General features: G+C 45.4%; 1 protein-coding gene across 10 annotated transcripts in view; it reads left to right on the forward strand.

Moving 5' to 3' along the window:
• ppip5k1a (diphosphoinositol pentakisphosphate kinase 1a) overlaps positions 1-21103 on the forward strand; it is a 31442-nt gene extending 10339 nt beyond the window's left edge. The window contains exons 7-32 of one of the 10 annotated variants that reach the window (XM_005746671.2): positions 404-505; positions 844-1005; positions 1095-1216; positions 1298-1399; positions 2001-2087; positions 2166-2241; positions 2342-2451; positions 3325-3410; positions 3500-3625; positions 3873-3994; positions 4152-4334; positions 5366-5507; positions 5626-5849; positions 6351-6478; positions 6569-6683; positions 6770-6877; positions 7454-7582; positions 7670-7810; positions 8100-8193; positions 9916-10041; positions 11979-12041; positions 15654-15713; positions 16342-16521; positions 17868-18005; positions 18107-18220; positions 19265-21103. In XM_005746671.2, coding sequence (XP_005746728.1) covers positions 404-505; positions 844-1005; positions 1095-1216; positions 1298-1399; positions 2001-2087; positions 2166-2241; positions 2342-2451; positions 3325-3410; positions 3500-3625; positions 3873-3994; positions 4152-4334; positions 5366-5507; positions 5626-5849; positions 6351-6478; positions 6569-6683; positions 6770-6877; positions 7454-7582; positions 7670-7810; positions 8100-8193; positions 9916-10041; positions 11979-12041; positions 15654-15713; positions 16342-16521; positions 17868-18005; positions 18107-18220; positions 19265-19887 — 3663 coding nt within the window. In that variant the 3' untranslated portion in view covers positions 19888-21103. The other 9 variants (XM_013914257.1, XM_013914256.1, XM_013914263.1 and 6 more) reach the window with 9 other exon arrangements.
• Positions 21104-23239: the final 2136 nt, after the last annotated feature.

Genomic DNA, 23239 nt, shown 5'->3' on the forward strand with positions numbered 1-23239 from the left:
ATTTCCTTTTTCAGTTTTTGTCTGTGGTGCATTTTTCAGTTTTAACAAAATTGGAACAAAGGACATTTAAGTCGACGTAAAATGATTTAATTTTGACATGGCCTTACTGGGGTGATGCTAAGTGAAACATGCATTCTTTTTTTTGGGTAATGTGCTGGAAAAGCTTCAAAATGGACATTGAAAGTGCTTAAAAAGTGCTTGAATTTGACCCTGAAAAATGCGTATGAACCTTGGATATGGGACTACTGCTGCTCATCAGTAATTGCATTGTCTTTGATCCATGGCAGCATTGTCAAACACAGTGTGGCCTTTAATTTAGAGTTTGATGGGTTTTATGGAAACCATGCAGAGGTGAACCTCATTAACAGAGAGCGGCCACTCAGCAACTCTCTGGGTTTTGTAGATTGGGAGCCGGAGCAGCGTCTACTCGCCAGAGAGCAGCGTGAGGAAGACGGGCTCTTACATCTATGAAGAGTTCATGCCAACAGATGGCACAGATGTTAAGGTAGAGTATTTGTCACAGAGTACATGGTAGATAAAATATGTGCAAAGAACACTTTGTTAATGCTAATAAAGCACCTGTAGAAAGGATTTCATCAACTGTCACGTTAATCCACATTAACCTGAACTGTGCTGGTGTGTTCAGTAAAACCGCTGATATGATTTGGAGGACCTCAAGGGTTTCTCTCTATCGTGGCTGTCGGGCAGCTGGAGGCACAGATCGTCTTTAGGCGTTGTGTCAATAAAGGCCTCCAGTGTAAAACTTTATCAAGTCACACAAGGAGGGGACTACCCGCTTGGGTCATCCCTCAGATTTTTGTGGGTGTTTTCATTTCACGTCAGGTGTACACGGTGGGACCGGACTACGCTCATGCCGAGGCCCGGAAGTCTCCTGCTTTGGACGGGAAGGTGGAGAGAGACAGCGAGGGCAAGGAGGTTCGTTACCCCGTCATGCTGTCAGCCATGGAAAAACTGGTGGCTCGTAAGGTCTGCCTGGCATTCAAGGTATGTGCAGTTGATACCTTAGGTGTGTTACAGTTTTCTGGTTTCTTGTCGTGGAGTATGAACCACGTCCTCATCTGCTGTCGCTGCAGCAAACAGTGTGCGGCTTTGACCTTCTGCGGGCCAATGGACACTCCTACGTGTGCGATGTCAACGGTTTCAGTTTTGTGAAGAACTCGATGAAGTACTACGATGACTGTGCCAAGATCCTCGGGTACCACCTTTAGTTCTTTTCTCTTTTCTGGTGTTCACCGTCTCGTTCTGATGTGGTGATGGAGTCTGCGTTTCTCTGCAGGAATATTGTGATGCGTGAACTGGCTCCGCAGTTTCAGATTCCTTGGTCTATCCCTACTGAGGCTGAAGACATCCCCATTGTTCCCACCACTTCAGGGACCATGTGAGTCATAACAGGAGCAGACACAGAGGACTAGACTTATCACAGACGCCTGATTGCAGCTCGCGCTGCCAAGGCTGCCAAAACCAGTCATTAGATTTAGGGCCAATTATTTTTTCACATACAGCCACAAAGGTGTGGGTCACTTTTTTTCTCCCACTTAATCAATTCAATCGTTTAAAAATTAAATAAATAAATAAACTACATTTTATTCCATTTTTGCCTAATATAGTAAAAGTAGTTTGATAAATGCAAAAAAATAAGAAATTCTGTCACTTTTTAAAAAGCAGAGTTGCTTCTTCAGTTTAACATAATAACTGTGTGTTAGCTACAGTAGATGACAGTAAGCATGCCCCTGAGCTGAGCACGCAGCAGCACACAAACTAAAGCCAAACAGATTCTAAAATCATCAGTGTTGGTTGACGCGTGCGCTGCATTCAGCACATTTTCACACAGTTCGTCCTGATTGAGCCCATCACACTCCCCAAAGCTCAGCTGCATAGCAAAGGTGCTGCCTTAATTAGTTGCACAGCTTTATTGAAGAAACGTGTCATGTACACAGATTCATACTGATGCAACTCAAATCTCTACTCACGCTCTGCAGGATGGAACTTCGCTGTGTCATCGCCGTTATCCGACACGGAGACAGAACGCCCAAACAGAAAATGAAGATGGAAGTTCGCAACCCAATGTAGGCCTGCCTCTCTGTTAATATGCTCCTGTTTCCTGCAGGTTAAAGATCTTTGATTAACGTCTCGGATGCTTTCAGGTTCTTTGATCTGTTTGAGAAATATGGAGGATACAAAACTGGGAAATTAAAACTCAAAAAACCAAAACAACTGCAGGTAAAAGAAGAAAACAATAGCCAAGGTTTCATTTGTCATTGCGGCCTCTGTGAGGACAAAGTGTGTGTGAACATGTGTGTGTGACTTTGAACCCCGACAGGAGGTGCTGGACATCACCCGGCAGCTGTTAGCAGAGATCGGGCAGCAGAACGACTGTGAGATAGAAGAGAAGAAGTCCAAACTGGAGCAGCTGAAGACGGTTCTGGAGATGTAAGTGAGAAGCATTTTATTGACTCCTGATCTCATATTCACTTAATCTGTTTCTGGCTCAGCTCGGCAAACTGTTTGACTAAAGCAGGGGTGTCAAACATAAGGCTGCTGCCCCACCAGGTGACTTTAGAAAATGTGAAGGAGGCCTTCAAATTTTTGACTTTTTATGACTTTTTCTGCTAACATTCACAGTAAGTAACAACAGAACCCAAGATTTGATATTACAAATTTCAGTTTTTACATTTTCTACAAGTTCAGTTTTATAATGACTGGGCAGTCTGGTCAATGAACTGGTTTCTTTCCTGTAATTTGACATGTGTTTGTTACAGTTTAAACTAAAACAGTCGTGTTGACACATTTGTGTCAGTGAGTCCAGCAGCATTTCTTTATCACGTGGAAACACTGAGACACACTGAGGTATAAGCACACTTCTTTCTCTTATATTCAGATGTCTCTGGGATTAAATAAACTTCTTTATGCTGACAGGAAGGAGCGTTTCAGTCTGGACCTCGATATAAAACCAGTCTGACACCCTCTGAACAATAATGAGTGAACTTAAAAACGAATCTTTCTAAAGGGTGGGGATCGTTCCCAAAGATTTTTATAAAGCTTCTTGTTTTGTTGAAGGTGTAGATCTTTCTCCGTGTTTATGACAGATGGGTTTCTCAGAAGTTACCAGTTCACTTCTTTTCTATATTTTCATAAGTTTTCAAAGTCAGTCTTTCTGTTATAACACTGCTGAAAATATTTACAGTCACAGCCAAGGCTGTATTTTGGTAGTCGTCATAAAAGCAAGCCCGTCTTTCCTTATCAGAAGTGAGATGTCATGCATTGCTAACTATAAGTATCTTTGGCTTTTTTCCCGTAACAAAGGTACGGTCACTTCTCGGGGATCAACAGAAAAGTGCAGCTTACTTACCTGCCCCATGGGCAGCCCAAGACCTCGAGTGAAGAGGAAGGTAGGAAGACAAAGACTGTTTAATGGCTTCTTCCCAAAGGAACAAGCTAAAGCTGAGTGCTGACTGCCCGCCTCTGTGGTTATTTCCAGACACTCGTAAGGAAGGGCCATCGCTGCTGCTGGTGCTGAAGTGGGGGGGGGAGCTGACCCCTGCTGGCAGAGTGCAGGCTGAAGAACTGGGGAGAGCCTTCCGCTGTATGTACCCCGGAGGACAAGGTGAGACGCACACAAGCATGTTTACCACTCGCAGTGCTGCTGGCATTGTAACTCTGAGCAATAAGCTGGTGATGGAAAAATGAACATGCTGAGACCTCAGGTCTGTGTTGTTCACTCACCAGTTACATGTTATGAAAGGTCTTAAACAGAGAAATGATTTAAAACAAGCCTGTGTGCGTGCGTGTGCACGTGTGTGTGTGTGTGTGTGTCCGTGTGCGCGTGCGTGCATGCATACTGTGTTTTGTAGGAGACTATGCTGGATTTCCAGGCTGCGGGTTACTGCGCCTACACAGCACCTACAGACATGACCTGAAGATTTATGCGTCTGATGAAGGCAGGGTGCAGATGACAGCTGCTGCTTTTGCAAAGGTACGCAGCATCCTGCTGTTCTAAGAGCTTCAGTCAGCACAGAAGTGTAATAACAGAAATAGGAAGGCTGAGGTCTTTGAGCTTTGGTACAAGCCACGGCACACACCCTCCAAATACTGGACGTGCAGTAACTAGTGAAATGTGTCTGTGTGGGCAGGGTTTGCTGGCCCTGGAGGGCGAGCTGACTCCCATCCTGGTTCAGATGGTGAAGAGCGCCAACATGAACGGGTTGCTGGACAACGACAGCGACTCGCTGAGCAGCTGCCAACACCGTGTCAAAGCTCGGCTCCATGAAATCCTGCAGAAGGACCGAGACTTCACCGACGAGGACTACGACAGGGTGACTAACCAGCTGTGTTTAGCGCTGACGTGCCAGAGCAGTTTGTGTGGTTATATTGGAGAGCATGTGTGGTAGTAGGGCTGCACAAATAATCCGAATCTTAATGGCAAAGTGAAAGCAAGTCGAGTATTCTGTAAGCCTGATGGTGTGGCTGAGTGGGTGAGTCTCTGCGCTGCAGTGATGATGGGAGAAACAAGAGTCTGACGTCTGGGACAAACAGGAGGTGAAGAGCTTGGTTCTACAAGCGGATCATCAGCTGCTGTCTGGAAATGTCTGGATTTAGGGCAGGTGATGTTAAGTAGGAACAAATCATATGCAAAGAGCTCTGCAGAGGTGTGCCTGCACCACAAAGCAGCACATCGACCTTATTCAGCAGCCTGACAGCACAGCGGAGACTACAGCGCGATGAACGTGCATGCAGGCCGGGAGGTGCAGTGGTGATAATGTGAATCGCCCGAGTCAGATCTCCATAACTGCGAGCCCGTACAGCACGTCAGCACATCTGTAAACGTCACAAAGCCACACTGCGTTTGGCCAAAGACGTGCAGTAACCAGTGTGAGAACAAAGGTTTCAGGATGTCTTTTAAGATCATCTTTTTTAAGCAATTCGCTGAGTTTAGGTGATTAATGACGTTTGTACATTAGCAGGGATGTCACACAGCATGTGTGTGCGAGTCCAATACAAGTATTTGTTTCACTAATACCAATGAATTCATACGATCTCAATATTGATCAAACTAACAGTGATAATCAGTCAATGCAACATATTTTTACTGGGTAAACAACATTTCTGACATGTTTCCTCAGTGTTTGTGGCAGTGACACAGGGTGTACCTCCCTGTGTGTCACCACATGCATCGTGTTCCTTGAACTAAATATTTCAGTATTAATCGTTCATTTTTCATGTCACTTCTTTTTGTGTGGTTGGAAGTTTGGCTCTTTTAAGCCTTTTGTAAAGTGAAAGTAGTCGTTTGGTTGAGTGAGCATCTTTTTAATAAAAGCTTTTGCTTTTCTCCATGTGGCTCTTACAGCTAGCACCAACCTGTAGCGCCTCTTTGGTGAATTCAATGAAGATCGTTAAGAACCCAGTGGCCACATGTGACCAGGTTTACGCCCTCATTCAGAGCCTCACCTCCCAGATCCGCAAAAGGATGGAAGACCCCAAGTCTGCAGGTGAGCTCAGGCCTCAGCGCGTTTTCTGAAGCTCAAATAAAAACCCAACATTTTGCTTTTGGAGCTCAGAGTCCCTGAAAGGTGCAGCGAAAAGCTGAAAACATCTGTTGCTCACCAGACCTGCAGCTGTACCACAGCGAGACGCTGGAGCTGATGTTGCAGCGCTGGTCCAAGCTAGAGAGAGACTTCCGCATGAAGAACGGCCGCTACGACATCAGTAAAATCCCCGACATTTACGACTGCGTCAAGTACGACGTCATCCACAACGCCACCCTCGGCCTCGAGGACACCCTGGAACTGTTCAGACTGTCTCGAGCTCTGGCTGACATCGTCATCCCACAGGTGAGGGGGCGGGGGGGACAATAAGGATGGTTCAGAGTGACAGATCCATGCATGAGTCTTTATATGACCGATGTGCCAATAAACACATGAAACAAGCAGCTCCTCCAGGTGCAAGGAAAAGATGACATGCTGCTGAGGCTAAAGGTTTTATGTGACAGCAGAATCCTTTGTGCTGCACTTTACAGCTGTGGACTCCACACCGGATGTTGACTTTATTTAAAAACACTCAGTGTATATTGAGTGCTATTGTACACCTATATACAGGCCCACATATGTCAAATATGATTGATGATGGTAGTGCTGTGATGTGCTGTATAGCTGCTAAAACCAGTGACGCTAAAGGAAAGTTTAGTCTGTGCACAGCTGATATTTTCACTGTAACAAAGTGTAAAACTTTCTTAGGCACCTGAAAATCACACAGTTTAATTACTCTGATATACTCTGAGTATATATTAAAGTCGTGTAGTATTTTAAGCTCATTTGTCTGTTGTTTTTTTGCAGGAATATGGCATAAACAGAGTGGAGAAACTGGACATAGCATACGCCTACTGCCTCCCACTGGTCAGAAAGATCCAGCTGGACCTGCAGAGGACTCACGAGGACGAGTCTGTCAACAAGCTGCACCCTCTGTGGGTCTAAGATTAGGAGTTGCGTGACTTAAATAGCGTTCCGACCGACCGGAGAATATTTTGAACTTGACCTCGGTTGTACGTTTGCAGGTACTCTCGAGGAGTGATGTCTCCTGGACGCCACGTCAGGACCCGTCTGTATTTCACCAGTGAGAGTCACGTCCACTCCCTGCTCAGCATTTTCCGCTACGGGGGCTTGCTTGATGTAAGCAAATGTCGATCTGGCTGAGCTTTGAATGTTTTCAGAGGAGGCACAAAGTCTGTATACGTTTGTGTGTGTGTGTGCAACAGGAGGAGAAGGACCAGCAGTGGAAGCGTGCCATGGATTACCTCAGTGCTGTCTCCGAGCTCAACTACATGACTCAGATTGTCATCATGCTGTACGAGGACAACAATAAGGTGTTTTTCTTTCCTTCTGATGTTCTGTTTGTGGTAGACGTGCAGTCACATGGTTCCATTTGTGACATGCTAGCTTTATAGCGTTTCTTCTTTTTATTTGAATAAATTCGATACACAGCTGTTTCAGGAGTGCAGCCATCTTTATCTTCTCCTAATTGAACACCAGCGATTAGTCAGACCCCCCAGCCATGCTTCAGCTGATACCTGGTAGCTAGCAGAGCGGTGTGCAGGGCAAATCAGAAACCTCAAAATGTTAGAATATTTTTATGATCGGTCTAAAAACAACAAGCAGCTGAAGGTGTGTCCCTGCAGTCGGCTTGAGGTGAAGCTCAGGCTGCTTTGACAGCGACCTGTTTGTGGTTTGGGTGTTTCATGATGATGATCATCTGTAAAACCGTCAGGTCTGCAGCCTTTGCCATAAATGTGGTTGAACATATTTATACTGTTTATACTGAATTTGAGATCCCAGGTTTCAATTGTAAGCCAAAGTCATAACACCCCCCAAAAATCGATAATTTTTTATATTAAAGGCTCACCAATTAGAAATTTCTAATAACCGATTTTATCTTGCTACAGGACATCTCCTCTGAGGAGCGCTTCCATGTGGAGCTTCACTTCAGCCCCGGGGTGAAAGGTGTTGAAGAGGAGGAGAACGCTCCCACCGGCTTTGGCTTCAGGCCCGCCTCTGCAGAGGTAGCACGGCAGGTGGGATTGCAAAGAGTCTTCCTCGTTGCTCTTCTGCAGGTGGCAGTGTTTGCCGTCAGGTTTATACCGTATGTCTGCTCAATCCAGAACGGGCAAAAACAACCCGACCCCAGCAGCCTGGAGGACCTGTCACGGGATGAAACCGACCGTGCTGTGCCGCTGTCTGAGCCAATCACCATTCAGAGGAAGTCCCCACTTATTCGCAACCATAAGACCGGATCCATGGAGGTGAGACTGGCACTGAATGCAGAAAGAAGCAGACCCAGAATAGGAGTTTTAAAATTGTTTCAACAGCTCTTCACTGTAGACACTATAAACAGTGTAACTGAACTCTGTCTGGTAGCTTCTGCAGAGAAGAATCGTTCACGTTTTCCTGTGTTTTATCCACAGAAGACTTGGTTCCTGTGGTTTTAGCCTCTGGTCTTATCTACGGCTGTATTTCACTAAATAAAGTAGCGGTGGCTGATACGTGATGTAAAACATGCTTGTGGTATGTGTGGCGTGTTCTTTCCACCAGGTCCTGTCGGAAACATCGTCCTCCAAAGTCGGCAGTTACCGCCTCTTCTCGTTCTGCTCTCGTCAGTCCCCGGAGATGAAACAAAGCGGATTAGGTAGGTATTGTAATGCTCTGTTGCCGCGGCAACTGTATGACACGACTGAGTGGGAGGCTTGGGTGCAGCTACGAGAGTTTTTATCTCGGGAAGACATTTTTATTAATGGAAATGACACAGAATGAGGGTGGTGCTCATTCCTCTGAGACATGCACACAAGCTTTTTTCGAGCCGAGCATTTTGCAGGTTTGTGACTTCGTCAGCATTCAGGGGTAAAACATCCCTCTGTAGCAGGGCAGCCTAGTTTCCTGACATAAAATCAATTCTGCACAGATACACGTGTCTGACACTGTTGCTAATTGCTGCTGACATGATTTCAAGAAATCAGAAAGGAAGTCATTTTGAGGTTGTTTCTGCTCCATTCATGCAAACTAAACACGATGAAAATGATTGGTCACCAGTGTCTGTGTGAATCTTGTATTCCGAGTTAAAGAGTGAACCTTTATGCAGGCCCATGAAGCCTCCGGGGCTTTCTCTGCCTCTGAGCAACTCCAGGGGTTGACTGTGATTGAGCTGTTGTAAAATCCACCTGAAATGTTTCCTCTCTGTCACTCTGTCTTTCAATGATGTGTGAATGACATCAGGCACAGTCTGAGCTAAAGTCTAAAACATCATGGATGATGCTGTTAATCCTTCTCAGTTAACTTCTACGCTGCGTCTGCACTGGAAGCAGTTTGGAGCGTTGTGGTGACCAGAGGCCACCGAAGGTGAAAGACACTCAGTGACTTCAACAGAATAACTGCTGGCAACATGAATCGAGCAGGACCGCAGAACATTTTCTCTCTTCCAGCAGAGCGATTGAAGTGGCCGCTAGCGTGAGGATACTGTCAACTGACAGATCTGGTAGTAAATGCATTCGAGCGGGGATTTCAGACTCCTCCTACATTTCTGTCATTTCGTAAAGAACTTGACTACATTTAAACGAAACATTTATTCCCCGAGTTATTTTAATGTAAGAAAAACAAGTGCAGTTTCATCAGCACAGTTTTTCTACATGATAAAGACATGCTGCTTCAGGCTTAAATTATAAGAAATAAATGTGTAAACTTACAGAAACGTTCTGTTAGCTCGTTGTGCAGCCTGTCCTCAAGCTATAAAATGGACATTTTGGGGGTTTTTTTCATGTAAAAATCATATATTTCTTAGACGGTTATTTTAATGTGTGAATGGCCATGGGGGAGGTGCTTATCATTAGGACAAGCTGTAAACGCATGAAAATACAGGTAAAAGTTTAAGCGTTCTGTCCTCCTTCACATTGCCCACATTGGAGTCTTTCGCAAGCCAGTTCTGGCCCCCGGGCCTTGTGTTTGACACCCCATGCATTAGAGGGTTACCTAGGCAATCGGGGCTTAGTGTCTGCAGCCAGCCAAGCGTCAGCTTCAAAGCAAATTGTTTCCAGTGTGGACGCAGCTTACACGCCTCTCCTCTTTCTGTACTCTTTGATGTTCTTATTGATGTTTAAAGCTTTCTGTATGAATTAAACATGCGAAGGGGACGAAGAATTCTAGCCTTAGCTACAAAGTTGCACTTAATACATTAAATGGGACCTTTAATGTGGCTTAGTTCTGCGGCCCCTCGTGAGTGCACGGTCTCCCACGAGTCCTTCTTTCTGCTTGTCTTTCTTTTTCCTCTTTGTGTCTCTGAATCTGTCTCTTTCTGGTCAGTTGTTTGAGTAACAGCATGTGATGTAGTAGTGACTAACCCGGCCCGCCCCCCTCACAGGCTCTCAGTGCGCTGGGCTCTTCAGCACCACTGTCCTGGGTGGGTCCTCTAGCGCCCCCAACCTGCAGGACTACGCACGCGCGCACCGCAAAAAATTCTCCACCAGCAGTCTGTCCTACAAAGACGGTACGTGTTTGAGACCGCGCGCCTTCACAAACCTGCACAGGACAACAGCAAATCAGCACACACCTCCTCTGTGTCGTAATGTGTAAATTATATCTGTCTGACCTGCGATGACGCCTGAAAGCTGCACACGTGAACATGAAACATGTTTAAGCTGGAGTCATTACAGTAGTTAGATAATCAGTGGACTGGGACACATGCCCATACATGTATAGAATATTTTTTTTACATTTTAGTCATATTTCTGTTAACTCCATATTCATTCTAGTCACCATATCCACTGACTCTTTTGTTTCCTCCTTTACTGCTTTGAGTAAACTTGATGTGCTCCTTTTTAGGATTCCTGCTTCAGGCCAAACCAAAACTATTTAATATTTGCCAAACAGGAAATGCAGAAAGGTTTAGCCAGAATAGCACGGCTGCTTTGAAATGAGTTTTTCAGGATACACTTGAGAGAAGCGTGGCAGTAGATGTACTCTGAGTTTGTGGAGTCTCACACGTCTTTGTAGAATGTCAGTTAAAACCAATATCACTGCAACATGAGAGCTAATTTAGTTAATCAGTAGGTAGATAACTATTTACACTGCTCAAAAAACTTCTTTACATTGTAGAATTCAGCTTTTAGTGGACGATCGATTCAAAATCTCGCCAAAAATCTGAGTTAAACTTTGAAATCACAGATCCAAATTGTGTCATAATGTGGTTAAATGGTGTGTATTGTCCTCGTGTCCCTGTATACACTCCCACTGACATCTGGGCAGCTCCCAATGAGCTGACAGATGTTCATATTACCTGGATCAGGGCGTCAGTGAGCTCCTGGACAGTCTTTGGTGGATTTGGATGCACCGATGCATAAGATCCCAGTCAGTGGCATCGATGCCTTCAGCTAAGAGCTGCCTGCCCACTCTGGTCACGTGTGGCAGGGCTTTGTCCTGCACCAGTAGGGACACAGGACAGTGCCTAAGGTCCGAAGCCAGGTTTGGTACCAGGATTTCATCCAGCCACCAGGTAGCAGTACTGACCAACCTGCAGGACCCTTTTTATTTTGGCTCTCTACCTTGCAATATAAAGCACCTTGGTCCTTTGTCCTGTAAGGTAGCACTTATATAGCGCCTTAGCACGATATAAATGGAATAAAGTAATACGCGTCCCCATCACTCTCCCAGTGCCTGACTGGTCACGGCAGACGACCTGTTTCACGTTTTTACATCCCAACGTGTTTTTTAGTTTCTTAGTCTATCATTATGTTTCTGTTTAGCTGCTGAAGCAACAGAAACATCATCACCGAGCAGCTAACTGCCCCTCTTCCAAAGTAAGAATCTCAGTGCTGTATGTCAAGGGTTGTCATGTTGTCCACCAGGTGGCAGTGCGGTATCATAAAGCATCCACCCTCCTGGCTGTCTCACAGTTTGCTCTTTTGTCATCCATCTTGTTCCACCTCATATTCAAGACTGCAGGTTCCCTTCTGTTTTCAGCCAGTGGACGCTCGCGTGTCAGAGTAGTCGGGGTCATATTTATATTTATTTTCTATGCTGAAGCATCGTAATGCGAGTCATTTTTAAATTGTTGCACACAACCCAGTCAGACTGCACCTGTCACAGTTAAACTTGGATGCAATGAAAGCAGCATTTAGTCGTGAGTATCGGGCTCGTGAATCCTCATGTTTTTAAGTTAAACTCATGTCATTTCACTTTATTAGAAGATGCTGTGCCAGTGTTTCGACCCACAGCCATCTTCAGCCATCTTTAACCATCCTGTTTGAACAGCACCTTCAGTCAGGGCCGCTTCACAGACTGATTCCTAAACCACACATTTGTAGTTGATGACTCTTCTTCTGCACTGCGTCCGCCTTAGACAAGAACAAGAAATGATCAAACCTAATCTACACTTTACTGTGGCTCATAGTAACACTAGTGATTTTTTTTTTTTTATTTCCTCAGAGTTGTTGTCTATGCCGGCAGTAAAACGATTTTCTGTGTCGTTTGCAAAGCATCCGACTAATGGTACGTCTGCTTCTTTCAAGTATTTTTCCACTTCACCTACCTTTGTCTTGCATGTCTTCAAACTTTTATAATTTTTTTTTTTTACCTTGGATTTTTTTAAATTTATTTTGTTTTTTCCACATGGCCCTCCAACATTCCAGGTTTCCATTATCTTTTTATTTCTAATTATTTTAATTATATTTTTGTTTACCCATACACTTTGGACTTTTCTAACACTACCTGACATTCTCTCTCTAACCAGGGTTCCCACTAGTTTGTAAAATATAGTAAAGTAAATCCAGAGACAGGGAATGTCAGAGAATCATACAAAGACCTCACACACATGTGGGAAAAACCAAATAGGGACTGAAAAATAAAACATCTTGTTATTGCTGCTGGTCTGCTTTTCAAACTACCAAGTAGAGGAGGGATGTCCAGGAGAAGGGGAGTAGACTGTGCAGCACAGTTTGCCTTCTGTTTGAACAGCACATATCAGTTTATATAGGTCCCCAGCAGTGCTGATGTAGTTTGGTCCTGACCAGGAGACTCACAGGTTTGACATCACTGGGCCAGGTGAAACAAAAACGTCTGAATGACAACAATCACAAATAATTTTTTTTAATTTTTTCATCAACCCTGCCTTATCAGAGGGCTGTTTTATTTATTGTTGGATTACAAAAAGTTTTGAGGACTTGCAACAGACAAAGAAGGCTCAGAAATGAAGCAGAATGTTTTACTGTAGGTCAAAAAGCCACAATTGCAATTTCTGTTCAGCTAATTAAGAACCAGTCAGATGTTTACCAGCCAAAGTCTCACGACTCCCTGTGAGGGTCTGTCTGTAGCAGACGACAGAAGATAGATCCGCGTCACCTTCAGGTGCCGGAGCTGCGGGAGTCAGGAAATAGGATCCATCTGACAAAGCTCCAAGATTCTTTTCCTCATTCCTCATCTCGATCGCATGCTCTTTCTCTCTGTCGTCATGTTCAGTGTAGCACTCGTTAGGAAGATTTTGATTGGTCACACGTGTTGCCAACTCTGGATTATGTCATTTCATCCGTCTGTCAGCTCAACTTCACGTGGAACAGGTTTGTTAAATTAGAAGACAGCGTGTAGCAGTGATACTGTTAAAACAGTAAGAACACAAATCATGTTTTAAACTTCTCACGTCTTTTATTTTGGGCCTGTTTTCATTTAATATCTTACTAAATTAACCCAGTTCAGTGTTTAAGTTCTTGGATTTATTCATTTTTCATGTTTCATCTTATTTTTTTTACAAAGTTGGAAGAACGATGTAGAAGTCGAGCTGAAGTCGGCGTGCGTTCCACCGTTTATTTGCTCATGCAGAGCCTACGATTTTCAACTTAAGCAAACATGCTGCTGTTCAGTCCTCCAACATCGTTGTGCACCACCTTCTTCTTCTTCTTCTTCTTCTTCATTTTGGTTGCGTGGCTGAAAACATTGAATTTACCTGAATAGTAAAATAATACCATTTTCCGTGAGAGGCTGCTCCGGCTTCATTGACTCTCTGAAACAATCTCTCTGCCTCCTCAGATTTGGTCCCAAATAAACTGCCTCACTGACATCAGGAAATATGCATGAAGGCAGTTTCAACTCCTGGATCAAACCATTAAATTCTCCTTGCTGCTGCTTTCTCTTGAGAACTGGATGAACCCAGAATTGTGCATATTTAGAGAATTTCCTGTTGCTTATTTGCAGCACGCTTGGTGTTTCATGGCCTTTACACAGAAAAGAACAGTTCCCAGTCTCGTCCTCACAGTGAGGAATACACCATATAGTCTTTTATTTATGTTTTAAGGTTATTGAATGGAAATGTGTTTGTATATTATGAATACATCTTCCAACAAATGAATGCATTCTCGTTAACTTGGAATTTATCCATTCATCCAAAACACTTAGGAGTGGGCACCAGTTTGCCAAAGCCGTCACATTTCCTCGCCATCTTGAACACAGTAGCAGATATGGACAAGTCCACATACGTAGTATGCCAGCTTAGTTATTGCCAATATTGCTACTTAAAGTCAGCAAATTGGACATGTGGGAGGGAGAAAGCTGCAAAAGCTGGTAGTAAGCTAACATGGTGCCAGCTAACGTTGGGCTAGAGTGTCCTAAACATCACACTTTGATACACAGAGTTTATTTACTAAGTGTAAAAGTCCAACAATGTTAGTGAAACTGTCTTTGAAAAGGATCTAATGCCTGTAATAACAGCTAACAGCAGCTAACAGAGGCTAACAGACTCACACACTGGCAAAAAGCCTTACCGCTTACTCGGCGACAAGCTCAGGATGTTCTCAACAAAACGCCTTAGCGTCGCTGTCATTGGACAGAAATGAGCTTTGCTGACTCGTCTTCTCATTTTGGACTCCATGTCTCAGAGTAAACAGACGCTCAGCTTGAATTAAAGGGGCCAAGAAGACACAATTCAGTTGACTGCAGTCTGCTGACATCTAGCCAATGTATCTGCATAATGAAGAGCACTTGCTAGCTGTGAATACACCAGACTCTATAATCTAGCATCAGTGCAATCAGACATCAAGAAGGCATTATTAGAGGGAGCTTTTGGTTAAAGTTCAGCGCCTCTATAGGATCATTCCTAAAGAGAACATGAAAGCAACTTCTGACTGGTAAACATCTGTCAAATCTGTGTTAACACTGTAACATGGTGCTGAGGTACATTACATTCTCTAGCATTAATCAGCTGTTAAAAAGAAAAAGCTGCAGGTCACTAAATGATCTTCCCACCTTCTCAGTTTCCTCAGTTAGAAAGCAGCAGAAGATTGTAAAGAGCTCTGGGTGGGAACCCTGTTTAACATCCCACATACAGTCTGCAGATTGATCACCATTACCCCAATAACTCAGTTATTGCCTTTTTTTTTTTTAAAAACCCCCCCCCCCCCCAGTCAATAGGTGTGCGTGCGTGTGTGTGTGCATGCGTACACGTAACATATACACCTGTGGTCCTTATCATAGAGGTTGTCAGCTGAGCTCATTGTTCAAACAATAATCAGTGTTTAACCCGTCCCTTCTTTCCTCTGAGCTCTGCCTCGGTGATTTTAAACCTGCGACTTTTCCTCCTGGTTTGCTCGTCCAGTCACAGCCGATCAAACCAGGATAAGCTCCTACTGGCAAACTGGGAAAGGCTTAAGGCTTGGCTCATCCCATCTCCTTTGTCTGTTGGGTTTTCCCTTTTAAATTCATTAGCACACAGATGATACCATTGCTCACAAAACCTGAAACTTTCTTTTCCACTGCTTTGTGACGGGTGTTGAGTCAGGGGAGCTGTAGTCACCCTAGCACCTCATGCTCTGGGCCACATGCTGGTGTGCTCGGCTGGCTTTTCTGTCCTCCAAGGAACTGGTTTAAATGGGTTTAATAGACCTGTAGTTGGGATTTATATGGATTTCTCATCTGGGTTGAGCGGTTTCTTTCGTCTTGCTTGTGTAACTAGTGCGATGGCTGAAGGAGTTGTTGCTTTGGTGGCAGGTTTCTGTGAACATCACACACGAAGACTCTATTTAAACGTTTAAAATCGCCCACTTTCTTGCAGACACTGACAAACCCTGAATGAGTTTCTCCTGGTGTTGTTCACATACAGTATGTCATTCACCACAGGAACACAAGATGACACCTCCACCGTTGCAGTGGCCCCATCACGCTGGTGCACTGCGGCAGGTACGAGCACCCCGCACTCCCCCCGCCCCGCGTTGGCGTTTTTGTGTTGCAGAGTAACCGAGCGGCGTGGCCGGGTGGCCCTGCTGCGGACAGTAGACGTAGCATTTAACAGCTCCTGGCGTCTTTCTTTGGAGAGGTGGTGTCAGATTTGGGCTCTGCGCTTCCTGTTAACGTCCTGCGTCACTCTTGCTCCTTCGCGGGTTCTCATGGTTCCTGTTACCACAGCTGTTTTAATGTTGAGACGCCGCAAAGGAGCAACATGTGTGTTTGTGTGTTATTGCTTTGTTTTTCCTTTTTTTCCTTTTTTCTCTTGCTTTAAGCTTTACTAAAACGCTTGACGATCTGCCGCTTTTTCTTTTTCCCGACCTTTGGCTGTGTGGCAGCCAGGAGACGCTGCTGGCTGCTGCTTGTCATTTTAGAGTTTCCCCTCATGCACACATCTTTCCTCTGTTCCACCCGCCTCCCGCCGAGCTCTTATTTCTCCTCTCATCTGTGTCGTACTTCAGTGCTTCTCTCTCCCCCCTTCCTTGCTTAAAACCTCTCGTTTCATGTCTTTTGTACTGCTCCCACCCCCCTCCCCTCTCCAACCACTGCTCTGTCCTTTCTCGCTCTCCCTCTTCTTCTTTAGAGCCCCTGGAAGAGCACCACGTGGCCCAGTTGTTGAGGCGTTTCTCCACCGACCTCAGCCTGGGCCGCCACCTCTCTCTGGACCAGGCACTGGCCCACCACCTCCACCAGTGCTCCTACCACCTCCGCCTCTTCCGAAACTGGCTCATCTCCGGCCACGATCCCCTAGAGTACCTCCACGGTTAGCCCCTGGCCCCGCCCTCCATACCCCAGCCTCATGCTCTGTTACAGCCACAGCTCGCGGTTTAGTTGGGACTGTGCTTGTTCTGTGGTTGACTCTCATGCTTTGCCTCTTGATGTTTCTGCATGCTTGCCTGTTTCTGTGGTTATGCAGATTGCAAGCTGGAGTCGTGTGAGCTGTCGGGGGTTTTGTGGGGGGCATCATTGTTTTGCAGCTACTGTCCTTCCTCTCTGAGGTGGTTGCTGCCTCTCAGGTTTTGATTGCCTTTTTCTTTAGAATAATATCAAATTTTTTCCAATTTAGCTGAAACTACAAGTTAAAAGTAAGGTTTCACCTAACAGCCCTAAATAATCTCTCGTGTATGTTAATAACAGTTAGCACTGCGATTGCCATATGCCAGCCTGCCCTCCTCCCAGTAAGTTGTGTAGTCTCAGTGTCAGCTCGTGGGCCTCTGGTCACTGTCCTCTCATTGGTCAGTCACCAGATTTACTCCAATAAGCAGCAACACTGTTAGACTTTCCCACAGGTGAGTTGACGGCGCAGGCCTGTGCAGCACCCTCTTTGTACTGCACTGTCTGTTCAGGTTTCCATGTGCCATCACAACACACGACCACCGCCACACGTGTGCGTTTGGGGTCAGCTGTTCGGGTTCGTGGGAATGCCAGACGCCCTTCCACCTGACCTTAACCAGCATGTGATTCCTGCTTGTTTGCTGTACATGTGGCGTACACTCACCACCCCCTCCCCCCAGCCCGTGCAGCTGAGCGCAGTACGAACACCCTCTGTGGAGGTTGTGGAAGGCCGAGGCAGGCTGCAGTTTGATGCTTTGTGATTGTGAACGGCTCTGGTGAAATGCGGCTTGGTTGTGAACTAACAGCGGATGAAGCGCCTTGGATGACGAGTCGGGGCTGAGCTGCGGTCTGGACGGCTTTGACTGCTAACGTGCTGCTGTCGCAGCTGTGTAACAGGACTGAGCAGAAGGGCTGACGTTCTGTATTTTTTGCGACCTGCTTGCTTTTGCAAATCCCGCGAGACGTCTGAGATACGTAGACTCGTTCTGTTTTTGATATGGTGTCATGTTGTCTTGGCGTCCAGCATGGTTTTTTGCAACTTGCCTGGGTCGAAATACCACGGAGGCTGGCGGGAGTCCACACGGGGTTAGAGCCTGTACTGAAGCAGGAGCAAGATTTCAGAGCACTTTTTTTTTTTTAGGTGTAGTGATGGGTGGCGTTGGGGGCAGTGGTGTTGGGTGTCAGCTGAAGTGGTTCTGCCTGCTCTTCTTCTGACTCCCTGGGCAGACTCAGAGCTGATGGGCCTGCTGGCTTCCTATCTCTCTTCTGCCGCAGGCTTTGAAGGATGCTCCATGGTGCCCTCCATCTATCCTCTGGAGACTCTGCACAACTCACTGTCTCTGAAACAGGTTAGCGAGTTCCTCACCAGCGTGTGCCAGAACGCGGGGGATCCACACACTAGGACCACCAGAGGTAAGACACACAAACCGACACACTCATGTTTGTATTTATAGACATCGTAGCCACACCTGACTACGCTCAGCCTGACCTGCGATCCCTCCGTCTCTTTGTAGCTTTGTCAGCCATGTTTGGTGCACACAGCCAGCCGTCAGTAGACTCGTATATCCCTCAAAGGGTCCTCTCTTCCTCCATCTCGCTCAGATCTCGTTCTGACAGGCCTCCTTGGTGTGAGTATCGCAGCACATCCTCCATCTCTCAGGATCTGACATTTCTAGGTTTCTCTGCTGTGTCACTTCCAGACGTTTGGGGATTATTTATGGAAGCCAAGTTGTCCCTTACAGCCTGTTTTAAACTAAGCTCACAGTTTATGCTCTGTCTTTGTATTTATCTATTTTTGTGATAAATAAAGACTGCAGAACCCAGTGAACCGACCAGTGACCCACCCATGTGGGTTTTTCAGGGGCGATACACTTGGATTCAAATAAAACTTTAATCATTTGTGATGCATGTGAACAGCAAGGAGGAAATAGACTATTTAAAACTATAGAAATTGGTAGTATCAGTAGTAATGATATTTATATATTGAGCAATGAGTGTGACAGGAACAACAGATAAAAATTAGCATCCTTCTAAGTCTGCCCCTTTTACACGATGAACCTAAGTGTTCATGTTGCGTCTAATTTTCTTGGTCTTCATATAATTAAACTGTTTCTTTGTTTTTTTACCACTTTCATGGCTTTATTAAAAAAAACATATATTAAACGATTGTTATGACAATTGTGGTTTACCTGCAGTTGTTTTGGCTACTGGCTAACTTAGCCATTAGCGTAATTTTACCCTTTTGCTGTTTAATTTTATTTACACAACACCAACTCACAACAACAGTCGCCTCAAGGTGCTTTATACTGTAAGGTCGAGCCTACAATAATACATACAGAGAAAAACCCAACAATCATATGACCCCCTATGAGCAAGCACTTTGGCGACAGTGGGAAGGAAAAACTCCCTTTTAACAGGAAGAAACCTCCGGCAGAACCAGGCTCAGGGAGGGGCGGGGCCATCTGCTGTGATTGGTTGGGGTGAAAGAAGGAAGACAGGATAAAGACATGCTGTGGAGGAGAGACAGAGATGTTAGCATAGCCTTAGCAACTGTAATCTGAAAACTGCTAAATACAAACCACAGCAGTCACCCAGGCTGATGAGGAGTGATCCCTAGAACCAGTGTGCACAGGCTTCCTCTGCAGATCAGACCTTCTTTTCTGTCCCTGCAGACAGCAGCGGTCCATCCAGTACCGTATCCAGCGCTGGGCCCTCCTCTCCCACCACGGCTGACACCTCCCCGAGGTTCAGCTTCAGCGATAAGATCTCCCTCACTCCTCAGAGCAGCGAGGAAACCCACTCATCTCAAAACCTTTCTGCTCAGCTGGCACCTGCGGTTGCGTCACCAGCCCACGAATCAACCGACTCTGCTGTTCCAAAGCTCGCCGAAGTCCCTTTGACTCCAAATAACTCACCAGAAGATGATCCGGAGCCGTGTGCAGTCACCGACCAGAAGCCCGACAACCCTGCGCCACCGCTGGAGGTGGAAGAGGGGCCTTCGTTAGCTGCCGATCCCTCGGATCCCAGCCTCAGGCCTCCATGCTCGGCTTTAGCTGAACTCTCTCTGGGTCGGATGGAGGGTTACTGCCTCCCGGGCTCCCTGCCTGTGCTGCTGGAGCTCAGAGAGAGCAGCAGCGAGGCAGGCTCCAGCTCCCAGACACCCCAGTCCCCAGAGGGGCCTGACGAATTCTTTGACACCCATGAGTCCATGGAGTTGTGGATGGACAGTCCAGAAAGCCTCCCACATCAAGAGACGCCCCTGGAGGCTGGACGCACTAACATGGGCGAGCCGTAGAGCAACACTGGGGCAACTGCTGTGGTTCCAGCATTCATCATTAATATGAACAGCGTAGTATTGAACTGAGCTACAACTATCCAGGCCTTCCCTTTTCTCTCTTGTGACTCTGATGAGTGATCTCGGGCAGCTCTGTGTTGGAGAATCAGATGACAGTGCCGTACATGCTGTTCATCGCCTGCTCGGCCCTCTGGTTCAGTCCATCCACAGGTGAAGATGGGACAGCTTGGAGAAGGTCAAGCTAAATAGAAAAGCTTTTTGTTACTGTCACTTGTTCGCTGTTATAAATGCCTTTGTTTGAATGATTGTAGACACAGGGTCTTAAATGTGCTATTAGGCTAAAAGCTTGAGCTAAAGGAGGCTGAAAAGCTGCAGAAAATTGTCCAAGATGATTTTCTTTTTTTTCTTGATTTATTGTGACCATAAAGTTACTGATTAACGGAGCTTTAAATTGTGTTACGTGTGCTGGATGTATATCTACTCTCACAGTACCAGCTTTCAGGGCATGTTGGTGTGGCTAATGATCGTTAGCGATCAGCGAGCTTTCTGTTTGTTCCTCAGTACAGGAACTAAAAGATCAAACGCAGACTCTGAAAAATACAATCAGCAAATCTTCTGCTTTTCGTCAATCTGCAGCGTCCCTCCGGTGCCGGGCGTCCGTGGCACTGCATGTTTGATTTTTAAAGAGGCTGAAGCTGAGTGGAAGTGTTCAGTCTCCGGGTCAAACCGTGTGTGCACTGCTTACTGCCAAAGTCCTCAAGCCTCATTACAAAGTTAATATAATCAGTAGGAAATGATAGAGGAAATATTTATTTTGAAACGGCATCTAAAAACAAAAGTCTGTATTTTTAATACCCACACATCGGATATGGAATTGTACCACAGCTACTGTGTATATTTGTGTTTTTGTAAAGTCACGACGTGATGCAGGAAGGATCTGAAAGCTTATCTTTTATGTCATCACTGAACAAACGGGAGGGGCATTTTACATTCTGTGTGCTTTTTAATGTGGCGACCAGTTATGTAGCAGCCGTGTGCGTGGAGGCAGGCGCACACGCTTGATTCAGGTAGTCGAGGATGCTGACGTGCAATTGCGTGTTCAATCAGTCCGGTTTCATGTTACATCACAAAGTACTGCAGGTGAAATCCATGACTGTGAGTTTGGGAAACTCTGACCTGTCTGTGTGTGCAGAATAAAAAACGTGACACCAGTGTGGCCCTGCTGTCTTCTTGAGCTCATGTTCTTTGTGCACGATGGGTTCATTTATGTCCTTCTGACTTACTTATAGCGTGCAGGTTCTATCCCTCAGATATAAGGACGTCATCTTTGGTTTCTGCAGCTTCCATTTCACTCCACACAGTCACATTGAAGCTGAAGTTGCATGTAGCCAAACTGTTGGGAGCAAAAGAGAATTAAATCTCCAAACTAACGACCACTCAGGAACGAGCTGTCCCAGCTTGGCAGTGGGGCGAGTGCCCCCAGAAGTTTATTCTCCATGGTCGCTGATGGGTTCCCAGAACAATAATTGAAGCAACATGAAGCTGTCGGCGTATTGCAGAACAGAATGTGGTTGTGTGGATCATTGATGCAAATGGGGAACGAAGGCCGAATGCTCCAATCCAACAGAGGAGCTGCTGCACCATCAAAGATGGCGCTGGCACGGCTGGCAGCCTTAACCCAATTTCCCTCGGGATGAATAAAGTATGATCAATCAATCAATCAATCAATCACAAAAAAAGACTGATGCTGGTTGTGGTAAAAAGGTGTAATAGTGTTAGTGTTAGTAAATGCCTGTTAATTTAAATTGACTTGAGACAGCCGGGGTGGCTTCGGCCCCCCAGCGACTGTAAACTGGATACATAAGAAGATGCTTTCCATCTACTGCCAAGCCGTTATTCAAGGTGTTCAAGTTGATGTCAGGACTTGCAGGTTGTTCCACTCTAAACACAATGTTGTTTTCTTTATGAGTTTTTTCTCTATGCATGGAGCACGTTGTAAATTTAAAAAAAAAAAAAAAAAGTGGGGGAAGGTTCAGAGGCTCCAGCGCTCTCCAGGACTCTGAGTCTCTTCCTGAAAATAAATGAGCTCTGAAGTGTTCGCTAAGTAAATGTGTCAAAGGTAGATGTGTCCTGACACCTGGAGTTACCGTTCTCACAGTGTATGTTGTCACCGTGGAGGTCAGCGCTGTGAGTGATGAGCTGGAGAACAGAAGTGCAGAGGAACGTAGGCGATGGGGATATTTTATGAATGGAAAAATTTCATCTGCACCATTTCCAGGTGTTTGATGAACACACTCAGGTAAAGAGTAGCACGTTTCTCTCTTAAATGTTTTCAAAAACTTCTTCTCTTTTCAGGAATACAAAGACCTCTCAGTCACCAAGTTCTGTTAATGTCCAGGGTTGCGATGTTCAGGTGATGTGTTAGAAAGTTCATGAAGTGAGGTGTATTTAAAGTCATTGTTGCGTTGCTGCCATTGTCTTTAGATTTTTCCTTTGGATTTCTGTTGAGAGTATTTTCAGCCCAATGAGTTTGGATAGAAAAGCGTATGAACTTTAAGTTGCTTGAAGATGTTTCACCTCTCATCCGAGAAAAAGCTTCAAGCAACTTAAAGAAGTCCAAGCTCCTTAGACTACGATGACCTGGATGACTGAGAACCTTCACTGACTGTAGAAAGATGTTGGTTCAGCCCATCAGTCTTTGGCAAGTTGTTGCACCTCCGTCCTGGAAAGGACCCGATATTTTTTGAACATTAGATTTTCCTGAAGTCCTATATTCTAGGACCTAGAATATAGTTCCTCATGTATCCGCCTGCCTGCCTGTAACTGTTGTGCCTATCTATCCTCTAGCAGAGCCAGGACCAGAGCTAAGTGACTATATTTGGATGAAGTTATTAGCTCGGCACCCCGTTCAGTAAAACCAAAGCATTAAAAAGGAAAATCACCCAGTGTAAACTTGAAGGAGTGCTTCTGTATCAGCTGTTTTATATACGTCAACTTATCTTCTGACATTTATCACCATGCAAGGCCTGAAACATTAGTGATTTATTTAAAACTGTAGTTTACTCTGTGCTGCTCGAGGTTGGCTCCAAACGTCAGTCTATGTTACAATGGTAGTTAAAGTCTTACAGCCCAGTACAGGAGCAGTTCAGGCTTTAATGATAATTACTGGTGTCCCCGTTGGAGTCTGCTGGGCTTCATCCACTACTTCAAGTCGTTAAACTGGACCTTTTTCGGGTTTTGGATTATCTGACTAATACTATGACCTGCTGTGTGCTACAGACTTTTGTGTGAGTATAATTTGTCTGTTACTTGGTATTAATTAGCCTATATGTGTCTGCTGCACCTGTGCAGT

This window comes from Pundamilia nyererei, unplaced genomic scaffold, assembly GCF_000239375.1.
Source record: "Pundamilia nyererei isolate P.nyererei 1_Seehausen unplaced genomic scaffold, PunNye1.0 scaffold00181, whole genome shotgun sequence".
Lineage (NCBI taxonomy): Eukaryota > Metazoa > Chordata > Actinopteri > Cichliformes > Cichlidae > Pundamilia > Pundamilia nyererei.